Source organism: Cynoglossus semilaevis, chromosome 1, assembly GCF_000523025.1.
Source record: "Cynoglossus semilaevis isolate Cse_v1.0 chromosome 1, Cse_v1.0, whole genome shotgun sequence".
NCBI lineage: Eukaryota > Metazoa > Chordata > Actinopteri > Pleuronectiformes > Cynoglossidae > Cynoglossus > Cynoglossus semilaevis.
In genome coordinates, this window is record NC_024307.1 from 28,152,659 (window position 1) to 28,165,614 (window position 12,956).

The 12,956-nt window shown below is 44.7% G+C and overlaps 1 protein-coding gene and 1 long non-coding RNA gene across 4 annotated transcripts in view; one reads left to right on the plus strand and one right to left on the minus strand.

The window, feature by feature from the left end:
- Positions 1-12,956, plus strand: part of LOC103389227 (dachshund homolog 2) — a 44,575-nt gene that overhangs the window by 25,575 nt on the left and 6,044 nt on the right. The window contains exons 2-11 of one of the 3 annotated variants that reach the window (XM_025064115.1): positions 1,006-1,121; positions 6,099-6,206; positions 7,899-8,099; positions 8,614-8,783; positions 8,916-9,021; positions 9,774-9,848; positions 10,942-11,042; positions 11,247-11,394; positions 11,490-11,657; positions 12,335-12,406. In XM_025064115.1, coding sequence (XP_024919883.1) covers positions 1,006-1,121; positions 6,099-6,206; positions 7,899-8,099; positions 8,614-8,783; positions 8,916-9,021; positions 9,774-9,848; positions 10,942-11,042; positions 11,247-11,394; positions 11,490-11,657; positions 12,335-12,406 — 1,265 coding nt within the window. The remainder of the gene's footprint in view (positions 1-1,005; positions 1,122-6,098; positions 6,207-7,898; positions 8,100-8,613; positions 8,784-8,915; positions 9,022-9,773; positions 9,849-10,941; positions 11,043-11,246; positions 11,395-11,489; positions 11,658-12,334; positions 12,407-12,956) is intronic. The other 2 variants (XM_025064147.1, XM_025064164.1) reach the window with 2 other exon arrangements.
- The window catches only part of LOC103389236 (uncharacterized), a 12,977-nt gene continuing 11,464 nt past the window's right edge, over positions 11,444-12,956 (minus strand). The window contains exons 2-3 of the long non-coding RNA XR_003052357.1: positions 12,866-12,954; positions 11,444-11,506 (exon numbers count right to left, since the gene is read on the minus strand). This is a non-coding gene — a long non-coding RNA (uncharacterized LOC103389236). The remainder of the gene's footprint in view (positions 11,507-12,865; positions 12,955-12,956) is intronic.

Consider the following 12,956-nt stretch of genomic DNA (forward strand, 5'->3'; position numbering starts at 1 on the left):
CTGTTCTGTTCTGTTCTGTTCTGTTCTGTTCTGTTCTGTTCTGTTCTGTTCTGTTCTGTTCTGTTCTGTTCTGTTCTGTTCTGTTCTGTTCTGTTCTGTTCTGTTCTGTTCTGTTCTGTTCTGTTCTGTTCTGTTCTGTTCTGTTCTGTTCTGTTCTGTTCTGTTCTGTTCTGTTCTGTTCTGTTCTGTTCTGTTCTGTTCTGTTCTGTTCTGTTCTGTTCTGTTCTGTTCTGTTCTGTTCTGTTCTGTTCTGTTCTGTTCTGTTCTGTTCTGTTCTGTTCTGTTCTGTTCTGTTCTGTTCTGTTCTGTTCTGTTCTGTTCTGTTCTGTTCCACTTCTACTTCATTCTGCGCTGCAGATTCTTGTTTTTTTATTTGATTCCTTTTTTTTCCTGTAAATGACTTTGGACGACCATCTGTTACTGAGGCTCCCTGTAGAGAGTTGGCCTGGATGTACAGTGTGTGTGTGTGTGTGTGTGTGTGTCCTTTATGTTGTGCTGTACATGTTATGTTGTGTGTGTTTTAATAAAGCCTATGTTCATGCATAATATATGCTTGTGTGTGTGTGTGTGTGTGTGTGTGTGTGTGTGTGTGAGACTTCAGGTGCTTGTGTCTTAAACGGTGATTTACATCAACTTTTACTGGAGGGTATACACACACACACACACACACACACACACACAATTCATGGTACCAGGCCCAGTTATTGCTTTGGTGATTGCACATGCTACCAGTTCCTGGTCCTGGTAGGTCATTAGTGATGGAGTGAACTTGATGATGTCATTGTCCTTCACTGGTTTCTCACTTTGTTAAAAATATGGTTCAAACCATTGAAACAAATGTAAAGGTGTTGACATGAGGTCAGACAGTTCAGTTCATCTAAGTCATTTAAAATCTCTGTGAGTGCATCTTCTTCTTCTTCTTCTTCTTCTTCTTCTTCTTCTTCTTCTTCCTCTTGGTTGTGGTTCTGCTCCTGACGTCTGTGATTCTCTGTGTTGTGCCTGCAGCTCTCGGCCCGGTCGTCCTCCCAAGCGTTGTTCTGGAGCGGGGATCCAGGAAAGCCCCAGGCTGCTGCACCCGGGTCTGCCGGGCCTGCTGTCTCCAAATCTGCTGTCCCACACGGGTGAGTCCAGAACGGCACAGACACATGGCTCAGTAAGAAGTCCATAGAGAAAACCAGTGATTTGAGGGGACAGAGACACTGTCCCCCATCACTAAGGCCTTGTTTCTGTGACGTGATACGCCTACAGCTGCCTCTGGATAGCATTTAAACAGAGCTGGTGAATACGACTCTGGCCCCAGTAGTACATATGTCAGGCCTGTATGTGGCGCTGTGTGAACCACACAGTAACATACTAACACTGGAAGAAAGTTCAGAAAACAGAGCATGAGGACAAAGTTTAGAAACCAAACAAATGAAAAAGAAAAGCAGGGAAAGACTTAACTGGCTAACTGTAGCACAGCAGCTAGCTAAAGTAGCTTCTCCAGCACGGTCAGAAGGAGCATGGTCTCCACCACTGTTGTTATTGTGTAGCCTACAGCAAGGTTACTGGTGTAAAGCTGACCGGAGCGTGTGACTCTGCTCCGTCCACACAGAGTGACAGAGTTTTCAAAGCTCTCCACTCCCTGGACCTCTCTGTCCCAACACTCTGTTTTTGTCTCGTGGCCATGTAAACAGGACTGTTAACAGTGAAACAGTGTAAATCGGTTTTGTTTGCGTTGTACAGCCGCAGTACCAACTCCAAACACCAGGGCAGGACGTATTTAAATACCTGTCCTCATTCTTTTGTTTGTCACTCATGTCACTTCTCAGTCCTCTTTCATCGCCTTGTCCTCCTGACATCCTCGTCTATCCTTCTCCTCTGACAACTGTCCGTTTGTCTTCCACCCTTTCATCTTCTCTCGTCCCTCCTTCAATGAGGAGAGTTTGGAGAAAGTAAAAACAGAGAGGATGTGACCGGAGGAGATGGAGGAGCCGCGGAATCCGAGCCAAGGAGAGAGGAAGGAAGAATCATGAGAAGAGGGAACGAAGGGAGGAGAAGGGAAGAATAAAAAAGAAAGAGGAGGAAGGGAGGGAGAGTGGACAGATGGAGGAGTGAAACCCCAGAGACGTGTCATTCATCACAGCTCCATGCAGAGTCTGCAGTCCTTCTTCCTTCCTTCTCTCCTCTTTCCTTGTCTCCATCCATCTCTCCTACTTCCTTCTGTTTATACTGATCACCTTTGTCATCCTCTCATCCTCTCTCTCTCTCCTCTCTACAGCCTGTCTCCTTCTCTGTGTCCATCTGTCCTTCCGTCCATCTTTACTTCCTTCTCCAGGTTGTCTTCCGTTCTTCATCAGACCTTTATTTTCTTTCCTCATCATTATCCTCCTCTTCATTTCTTCATCATCTCCATTCATATTTCTTGTCCTTCCTTCACACTGGAAATGTTTCTGTGCAGGATAAATAAATAAAACACGCATGTGTTCAGTGACATATGGACTCAGCACACTGTGGCAAACTAATCACACACACACACACACACACACGTATGTCAGGTGTGTGTGTGTGTGTGTTTGTTGAACATTAGTGGAACCCAGAGAAAACATTTGCTCACTTATGATCCCCCATTAGCTCGCTCCGTCGAGGTCTTTTACACACACACACACACACACACACACACTCTCTCTCTCTCTTGGCAGTCCTTGGACGTCGCACACATGCAGAGTCACTGCTCTCGCGTCCATGGAGACGCCGCGTTGCCGGGGGAGACGAGCTGTTGTTTACGACCTTGCGGGCGCCATGACGATGGGGGGGCATGAACCAATCACAGACACACATTTATCACACATGCACAGTGTGAAAACAGAGAGAGGAGGAGGAAGAGGGTAAAAGAAGGAAAAAGTGAAGGAGATATGAGATCAGGGATGGATCGTGAATCGAAGGAAAATCGATACAAATGCGTGACGATTCCTGTTGGTTTCGATAAAAATAAATCGCAATCACTGGTCATACTCTGAAACTACACGCTATAGTACAGTAGATGGCGGTATGCACCGAAAAACGTTGTTGTGACGCTATTAAACCAAGACGTGGGGTCTCTACGTGGCCTCAGGGACATTCAGGTGTCCACACAGAACCTGGGAAAGAACTTGTGGAATTCTCTCCTCCACTGGTGGTTCCATCAGAGAACTTGTTCTTCGTAGAATCCTGGAGGATGTTTTTGACAGCAGGTCTGGTCCCAGGACTGAAACCCACTTCCTCTTTCAGACAGTCTTTCAGACAGTCCTGACAGAAAGCAGTCCTGTCTGAACATGGACCAGTGAAGAACGCTGAAATGAACACATCTGTCTGAGAACTTTCTGACTCTGTGGTGTTTCCTCACCTGCCTGTATTTAAGACAGACGGAGGAGAGGAGGAAGAGGAGGACAGATAAAAGATGGAAGGAGTTCACAGAGGTGAATGAGACCGAGAAGATGGATGGAGACGGAAAAAGAAGAGGAAAAAGAAGAAAGAACAAAAATGAACGAGGAAGAAGTGAGGGAGGAGGAGGAGGAGGAGGAGGAGGGGGAGGAGTGAACGACAACAAGAGTGATATCACTTTAATTGGCCTCATCTTCCTGAACAAAGACGCTGTGATGATGTGTGTGTGTGTGCACTGCAGCTCATTTGACTTGTTAATTCACTTCAAAACCAGCTCAATGGTTCGCCTTGTCTTCACACACACACACACACACACATGCGCGGTGTGTAGGTTACAGATGAAGAGCTTTCAATCTCGTGTTAAAATGAATCCACTGGTCTGAGGACTCTCATGTGCACCTGCAGAGGGGGAGGCGGGGGAGGAGGGGGAGGATTTAAGTCAGTCAATAAAACCACCCATAACAGAGAACATTCCAGAAATAAACAAACTCCTGACAACTGACCGGGTCAGTCTGTACTGGTGGCTCGGCTCAGGTTGGGTTTGGTGTAAAATTAAAAACTGAAATTGTTCATGGAAGAGTTGAGAACCTTAGGAGGAGATCACAGGTGTCTCTGTCTCTGACTGCACCAGGGACACCTTCAGGTTCCTCCTCAGAGAGGATGATGGGTAATGACCGTCTCCTCCTCCTCCAGCCCTAGTGTGAGTCTCAGCCGTCTGTGGCTGAGGTCAGTAAATATTTAATGCTGTGATCTCACTGACGCAGTCGCAGTGTGTGTGTGTGTGTGTGTGTGAAGATCTTTGTGTTCTGGATTTAGAAACTCAGTGTTGAGGAGGTGCTGCTTGATCTCACACACACACACACAGAGTCAGCTGCTCAGCCAAACACTCTCAGCTGCAGCTCTGAGGTCCAGCATCTTCATCTTCACCTTCATCAAGTCCTTGTGGGGTGAGTGGTCGTCCAGGTTCATTCAGACTGAAGTCCTGCTGTAGTCCCTCAGCTCTGATCTTAGCGCCACCTGATGGTAAAAATTCAACTTTTTCAAACAATAGTTAGTAATGAATGGAAAAGCCATTGTCTTATAAACAAAAGGACAGATTGGTCACAGGATGGAGCCTCACTGTGAGGTCACAGATGGTTTCTTACATTGATTATTTCACTGAGAATCTCCACTACACACACACACACACACACACACTCTCTCTCGGACACCGAGTCAAAACGGTGAAACCAGAGGACGATCAATAGTGAGGTCAGCGTCACAATACTGTTCTCCATCATGACTAAAACACACACACACACACACACACGCACGCTCAGATCAATGTCTGTCCATGGTTAATGGTGACCACAGAACCTTGGGAATTAGTGTGTGATTGATTGACAGACTGCTTCAAAGACGTGTGTGTTGTGTGTCTTTGTCCTTTCTTCTGTGTTCTAGCTTGGCTCTGAAGAACACAGACAAAAACTTCAGTTTTTTATTAATATTAACATCAGTTTTTAATTAATATAAATGTTTTTTTTAAGTGTAAATAATGAGTTCAAATGTAGTAAATCATCAGATGACAAGTTTGGAAATAATGAGTAGGGATGCAGTAAACTTTTATCACCGAAACAGGAAGTTATGATGGCGCAAGAAAAAGTTGGGCCAGCGTGGGCTTGTCTGAGAGACAGGTCTGCAGTGTGGACGTATATTTCAATATATCTGAGAAAGACCCACGGACAGCCATTTGCAAAACGCTTAATGCTGAAATTTAAATATGTTCTGTGAGGTCCTGACAGAGAGTGCTTCAAATAATAATAATAGTTATAGTCTATTGTGTTCTATTGACTTCCTGTGTGACTGTCAGTTGATTTCATTTCTCTGCTAGACATTTGACAATTAATTATTTTGACAATTATAAATGTATTATCTATTTATTATTAATTGATGCCATTGCAGTGCCTTGATTTTATTGAGGTTTAGTTCATAAATGTAATGGTACTAATAATCGTCATAATCATTTCTTTAACATGTTTTCAGTTTTCAGCCTTGGTTTTCTCATGTTCGCTTTTCGAAACTCCAATCATTTCATTTTAGTTTTGCTGCATCCCTAATAATGAGTCAAATGAAGGACATTTGTCCTGATGTCAGTTTAGGTTCAATGGATTTATTTACGTTAAACTACTGAGACTGTTTCAACTGTAGTCCAGATGAAAAACAACCTGAAACAGACCAGTGTGTGTGTGTGTGTGTGTGTAAAGAGAGAGAGAGAGAGAGAGAGAGAGAGAGCGGGGGACATTCCTACAAGGCCGCCGGCTGTGACTGGCCCAAACACACACACTGTCTATGATGTGAAAAATCCACATGTAAAATTACAAAATGAGGGAAAGGCCCGCACACACACACACACATACGCACACACACACACACACACACACACACAGCCTTTTGTATGAAGTCAGATCTCTGTCTCTGTGCACTGACCTGGAACTGACTTCTATACACAACAACCAGCACAGAGAGGCTGATGACTCTCAGTGTGTGTGTGTGTGTGTTACTGCTGTGCAAAGCATCATGGGTAGAAACAGCACCTGAGCTGTGTGTGACTGGTGGACTGAGACAAGTTTTAAATCCTGTTCAGCTGCTGAGTCACAGCGATGATGAAGTTCACACTGACATATGTGTGTGTGTGTGTGTGTGTGTGTGTGTCTCAGGCCTGACAGCTGCAGCCATGGCTGAGCTACAGAAGCTCCAGAAGATGAAGATGATGATGAGTCTGCAGAACGGCAACGAGTCGGACGATGACCTGCACTCCAACACAGGTAACACACACACACACACACATACTATTTTCTACAGAAATGTCATTTTGGCTCACAGTCTAAAGTCTATACAGAAAATCAGTGATTTAAGCTCAGGGAGCCACATGAGCTGCTGGTCCACTGCTGCCTCCGGTGGTCAAGTTGTGACACTGAGCTAAAAGTGAAATCAGAAATTCCAATGAAGTGACAACCCAACACTTATAACATGTGAGCAGCTGCTGTGTCTTTAACTGAGGTCATTCACTACTGTTGAGATATAACACTGGTTTTCAGCCTCTTTGACATCATGTCCTGACATTTACTGGAGCTAACGCTGCACAGTGACAGTGAACACAGAGTGGGACACGGTGTTCACCTGTTTTTACTTGACTTTATTAAAAATAAATTCAGAAACCATTACACAGCGTAGGTAACAACCTAGATGGACTGTTGTTTGAACGTTTGGCATCAAGACCAAGGGTGTGCACGTGTGTGTGTGCTCGTGTACGGTCCATCTCTGCTGTTTGTTTGTGTGAATTATTAAAAGGACAGAAAACAAAAAGAAAAAGAAAGAGGTGAGCGAGGGGAAGAGAGGCATAGAGCGAGTATTGTTTTCTCTTCTCTCTCCTCTGACCTGAAAACAGAGCTGATAGAGTTTCTCTCTCTTCTCCTTCACTCTGATGCTGTTTTATTATTTATTTTCTTCTTTTCTTTCCTTTTTTTTTATTTCACTCGTGGAGTGACTTTTTTGTTTTTGACCTTGTTTTCTCTGGGAAAGTGCGGCAAACAAAAGAGCGGAGCGAGAAAGGGGGAAGAAAGGAAGAGAAAATAAAGAGAGGGAGGAGGAAGAGAGTCGTGTTCAGGACGGAGGATAAAAGAAAAAAGTTTTTCTGATGCTTGAATGTTGATCACAATGGTTTTCTTTCAGCAGCTTCAGCTTTGAGAAAAAACAAAATCAGTGCAAGTTATTTTACAAAATTAATAAACAATTCTTTTTTTCAAAGAAAAGAAACGGACCAGAAAAACAAGGGGGAAGGAAGGACTGAAGTGTGAGATAAGAAAAAAGGAGAGGGAAAGATATGAAAGAGGGGAAAAAAGGAGGGAAGGTACAAGGAATGAAAGAAAAGAACATGAAAGAACAAGGATGAGAGGAAGAGGAACAAAAGGATAGAAGGAAGAAAGAAGGAAAGTAGATGAAGATAAGGAAAGGAACAAGGAAACAGACAGAGGAGGAAGAAAGAGAAAGAACATCTGTTCATACCTTTTTTCTTCCCTGGTGTAAAGAAAAGGATGACAACCAGCTGTCTCTCTCTCTCTCTCTCTCTCACACACACACACACACACACACAGGCAGCAGTTCAGTGGGCAGTAATAGAGAGAGACATTTACTAATTCACACTAATGGAGGAAGATGATGATGGATGAGAGAAAACGAAAGAACAGTCTCCTTCACCAAACCTCATAGAGAAAACCAGTGATTTTTGCTCACAGAGTCACAGCAGTTGATCCACTGCTGCCTCACTCATCAGTCCAAATGTCCTGTTTTGCAACTTCACGGTTTAACATCCTTTGTTCGGATTTAGCTCAATGACACAAACTGGCCACAGGAGGCAGCAGTGTACCGGCAGCTCCTGTGTCTCTGTGAGCTAAAATCACTGATTTTACCTTTGAGGCTTGGTTTATCTGGAACATTTGCATCTCATTCCTTGACAGGAGGCAGCGAGTGCTCCTGGGATAAGGAGCGTCTGACCAGTCCTCCAGCTGCGGCTCACAGCGGAGGAACAGGAGCACCACCGCCACCAGCAGGAGGTGCTGCAGCACTTACAACAGTGGCAGGCGCAGGGAGTGGAAGAGCGCCATCTATTGGAGCAGTCAATCAACAACAGCTGCAACAGCTGTGGATACTTGCCAACAGTAAGTGTAAAAACACACACACACACACACACAGCAGTATTTGTTAATGTAGACCATTTAATCTGCTCCCATCTTCTGTATTAACACTCTGTTTGGATTAATCAGCACACACTCTACTAAAAAAACACACTAATCAACACACACACACACACACACACGTGAACAGCTTCATGTACAAGTACACACTAAAAGCAAAATACACAAACGCACTTAAATCACATTCTTTGCTTTGTTTCTGTAAAAGCAGTATTTACACACACACACACACAGCAGGAGGTGACAAACACTCACAGTGATTATTTCTTCACTTCACCTGTCAGGGTGTCACGGCCATCAGTGTTATTGTTTCATTGGAATAAAAACCACACACCAAAGTGTGGTGGTGACCTGCGGTGACCCTCAGTTACGGTGGTGCCGCTGCAGCCTGAGAACCACACCGATCAGAAGCAAACTGTGGGTGGTAGTGACTTTGGGAATCAAACCCTTGACCTTCTTCTTCATGTGGTCTCCTCAGGGCTAGACCTGCCCTTCATGATGATGCCTCACCCACTGCTTCCCATGGGCCTGCCTCCTGCCTCTGTTGCCATGGCCATGTCACAGATGAACCACCTCAGTACCATCGCCAACATGGCCGCTGCCGCGCAACAGATCCACACCCATGTTCATCGTGCGCCCGTCATCAAGGTGAATTCATTCAGACAGACTAGGACGACATCTGCTGACTTAGTTTAAGACTTTTAAACTTGTGAAGAATTCCAGATCTTTTATTTTGTAGTCATCATTATTATAGCTGAGACATACAAACTGTTTTTACAGGAGAGAGTTTGTGACAGTCCGTCTCTGTCTCCATCTGTGGACGAGAACAACACTCCTGTACAGTCGCAGGCCAGCAGCTCCGCCTCCAGCTCACCTGAGAGACTGGGTACAAAAACACACACACACAAACACACACACAACACTCTAGGAATGACAAGACTGATTAACATCATGAATGTTACCTGCTGTTATTATTATTAGCTGTTTTATGCTAATATTTATGCTATATAATTAGCCATTTCAGTGCTAATTCAGATTTTTGGCTATTGTTTTTTCAATCAGTCCTCCTAGGACTTGTAGAATGATTGTAATCATTAAATGAAGTCCAAGGAGTGGCGCATTGGCCCAGAGGCAATGTCTCTGTCATTGGTGTGGAACCCCAGGGTTCACCTCCTGGGCAAGTTCGAATCCCGGTTAGGGCGGTTGGTACCTTCCAGTGGACTCACCACCCGCAGGAAGGTTTGGTACGGTGCAATGTGATTTGGGTGGCGACTGCTGCCCCCGCAACCCGGAAACGGATAAGCGGATGAAAATGGATGGATGGATGGATGGAAGTCCAAGGAAGAAATTCAGTGATTCAGTGACTCATGGGGACACAGCAGGTTCCGGTTCACTGCTGCCTCCTGTGGTTGGGTTGTGTCATGAAGAGAAAATTGAACAAAGGTTTTCAAACAGTGAAGTCACAAAAAGGGATGAAGGGAGCAGTGGATCAACAACTGCTGTGTCCCTGTGAGCTAAAATCACAGGTTAGGACAAACTAACAGAACAATAACAGTCGGTTGAACCTGCTGACAGTGTCAACATATTAAAAGAAAAAAACTGTCCCTGAAACATACAGCTGCTGTTCTTCTTCCACAGGACTGATGTCAGCTGATCCTGAGGTTCCAATGAGCAACTCTGCTGCAGCCAACAAGAAAATAACAAAGGACAAAGGTTGGACCACACACACACACACACACACATACACGCACACAGATATCAGTGAGGATATTCCATTATCCACCTTAATCCAAACCCTGAGCCATTTTCTTTTGACAACTGACAAATTGTCCTCACTTAGGAGGGTTTTCCTCTTACTGTAGTCACTCATACACACTCACACTCACAGTCAGAGAAGACGAGGAGCGTCCGGATGTTCTGCTGCTTCTATTGATCACCTGTCCAGCCAACATCAATCTGAGGGATTAGAGAAGGACGTAGCGGGAGAGAGGGAGGGGCCAGGTTAAAAGGGGCCCCGGGGTCAGACACTAAAAGCTGTGGAGGCCCCTCCCCCCTCTTCTTCAACACTCTTCTTCATTTGTTTCCTTCACCCGTTTGTCATGAGTTCAGCTCTTTCTGATGTGACTCCGTCTTTTGAAGAAGAAAATCAATGATAAGAGTGAGTTTGAATCTAACAAAGGCTTCAGATCTGATCAATAGAACAGAGTTTGACAACTGATCAAGAACCAGAACCAGAACAGTCCATCCGAACATTCCCTCCTCCTCCTGGTTTGTCCGTCTGATCCTGATTACACTCTTTTATATCAGGGTAAACTTCCATCATTTCAGCAGGTGGTGCTCCTGACTGCAACACAACCCAAAGCTCTGCAACAATCTGAGGCTGTTAGCTCGTCAGTTAGCACTTTCACTCACTCGGAGAATCACTCGTCCACGCTCACGTGCACAGAGGTTGTTTGTATTCAGGCCAGAGTGTTTGCTGCTAATTGGCAGGGATTAAAAATCAGTGTGAGTCACAGTGTGTGAACACGCCGAGTTAACTCTGCTGTGAAATTAACCATGATTAAGACACACACACGTGCACTATCACTCACGTGCACATGCTTAAATTCTAGCAGCGATGTGACTTCATCCACGTCTGTTCTGTCAAGTTCTTGGTTCTAGGTTTCTTCTCTCCATCTTCCCTCTCAAAGATGACTCCTGTCTAATGGCCTGTTCCTCCACCTACCCCCCCCCTCCCCCCCCATGTTGAGTTGTTGTTTGACCAGAGTTAGTGGTCCTAACAGTCTGATGGTTTGTTTGTTGACAGAAGAGACGTCCTTGGCTCAGGCTCTTCCTCCTGGTTTTCCCGCTCCGTTCTTGTTTGCTGATGGTCTGTCGTCAGTGGAGACGTTGCTCACTAACATACAGGTGAGGGTTGATTTGTTTATAGGAGACATGTATTCATTTTAAATCACTCGGATATTGCGATTGGCAGAACATTTAAAATGGCTTTAAATCTAAAGAGAAAACTAAAGCTCATTTTTAAGGAACTATTTCTCCATGATTAACATGAAATCAACAAGGAGAATAAAGAGTCTATAAACACTGGGAAAACTGTCTCTCTGTCCTCAGGGTCTCCTGAAGGTGGCAGTAGAAAACGCTCGAGCGCAGGACAAACAGATCCAGGCAGAGAAGAGAGAACTGAAGATGGAGCTGTTCAGAGAGAGAGAGATGAGGGAGAGTCTGGAGAGACAGCTGAGCTCAGAGCTGCAGAACAGAGGTTTGACCTGAGCAACAACAACAACAACAACGACGACAACAACAACAGGGTTTTGGTCTGACTCTTTATTTAAAAACTCTTCTGTCTCCTCACAGCCTCCATCCAGAAACGTCTGAAGAAGGAGAAAAAGGCAAAGAGGAAGCTGCAGGAGGCGCTAGAGTTTGAGTCCAAGAGAAGGGAGAGAGTGGAGGACGCTCTCAAACACTCCTCCTCCTCTTCTTCTCCTGAGCCGCTGCACGTTAACAACAACGGAAGCAGTCTGGGTGAGAACGCACATTTACCTTTGTCACAATGGGGGAGAGAGGAGGTGAAGAAGGATGTGAGGGAGGAGTGGGATGGACAGAGAAGAGAGTATTGGGAGTGGAGGGGGTATGAAGAGAGAGAAAAGTGGAGGTACAGAGGAGGGTATGGGGTAGGGGAGAGAAGAACGCAGAGAGTGAGAGAGGGAGAAGACAGAGAGTGATGGGGGTTAGAGGAAGAGGGGGAGTATGGCAGGGTGATGGAAGAGGAGGATCAGAGAAGAACGGGACAAACAACAAGGGAGAGTGGTATGAAGAGAAGAGAGAGAGAGAGAGAGCAGGGTAGGGAGAGAGAGGCTAACTAAAGTCATGTTAGCTGTTAGCCTGACGTCCTGTTCTAGCGTCGGTGTCAGATCATAGAGTGTTTATTCAACCTGTAATAACATCTGTCCACAGCTGATTTCTTCTACTTGCTCTGAGACATTTTCTTAAGTTAGTTTAGGTTTTTTTAATTTAGTGTCCATTTTTAGTTTTAGCTACTTTTGCTTGATTTTTTTCCATCACACTTTAAGGTTAAACCTTGATTTCCTTCTTAACATCAAGTCTTTCTTTCAGTAGTTGTAAGTTTTTCACTTTGTGATGATATATATATACACATATATATTATATGTGGTATAATGTGCTCTGTCTCTGGGACTAAGCAGATACTGCTGTGACTGAAGACAAACCTGAGGTCAATGGAAACCAGCAGGAAAATAGCAGCAGTGTAAAAGGTATACAAACACACACACAGCCACAGTATTAGAAGAAAAAACTACAAACACATACAGATGCAGGCACTTAAATACAGGGAGTACACACAGATGTGCAAGTTTGTACAATTAAACACAAAGGTGGGAGTAGACTGTGTTGGGGCCCAGGCCACATCAGTGCAGACATGAAACAGACAATGTGGCCTCCCTTTGATGTCAGCCCACAAAACATGTGCCCATTTAGTGTGTGTGTGTTAGAGAGAGAGAGAGAGAGAGGGGAGGGAGTGAGGGAGAGGGAGAGAGACGCTGTCTTTAACAAGAACATTCATGTTTATGAACTAATGTTGGTTCTAAGCTTATATTATAGCTAGTGTTTAATCCACCCAACATCATTTACCTTATGTTGATACAGTTACTGTTAGTTCTGTCCCAACACTGAATGGAAATTTTCAATGTAGCCTGTTTGTGTGTGTCTCATACCTGTGTTATCTTAACTCTAGTCACACCTCACAACCAAGAGTTGTTGATCCACTGCTGCCTCCATCACTGAGTCCATCCTCAGATTCCTGCT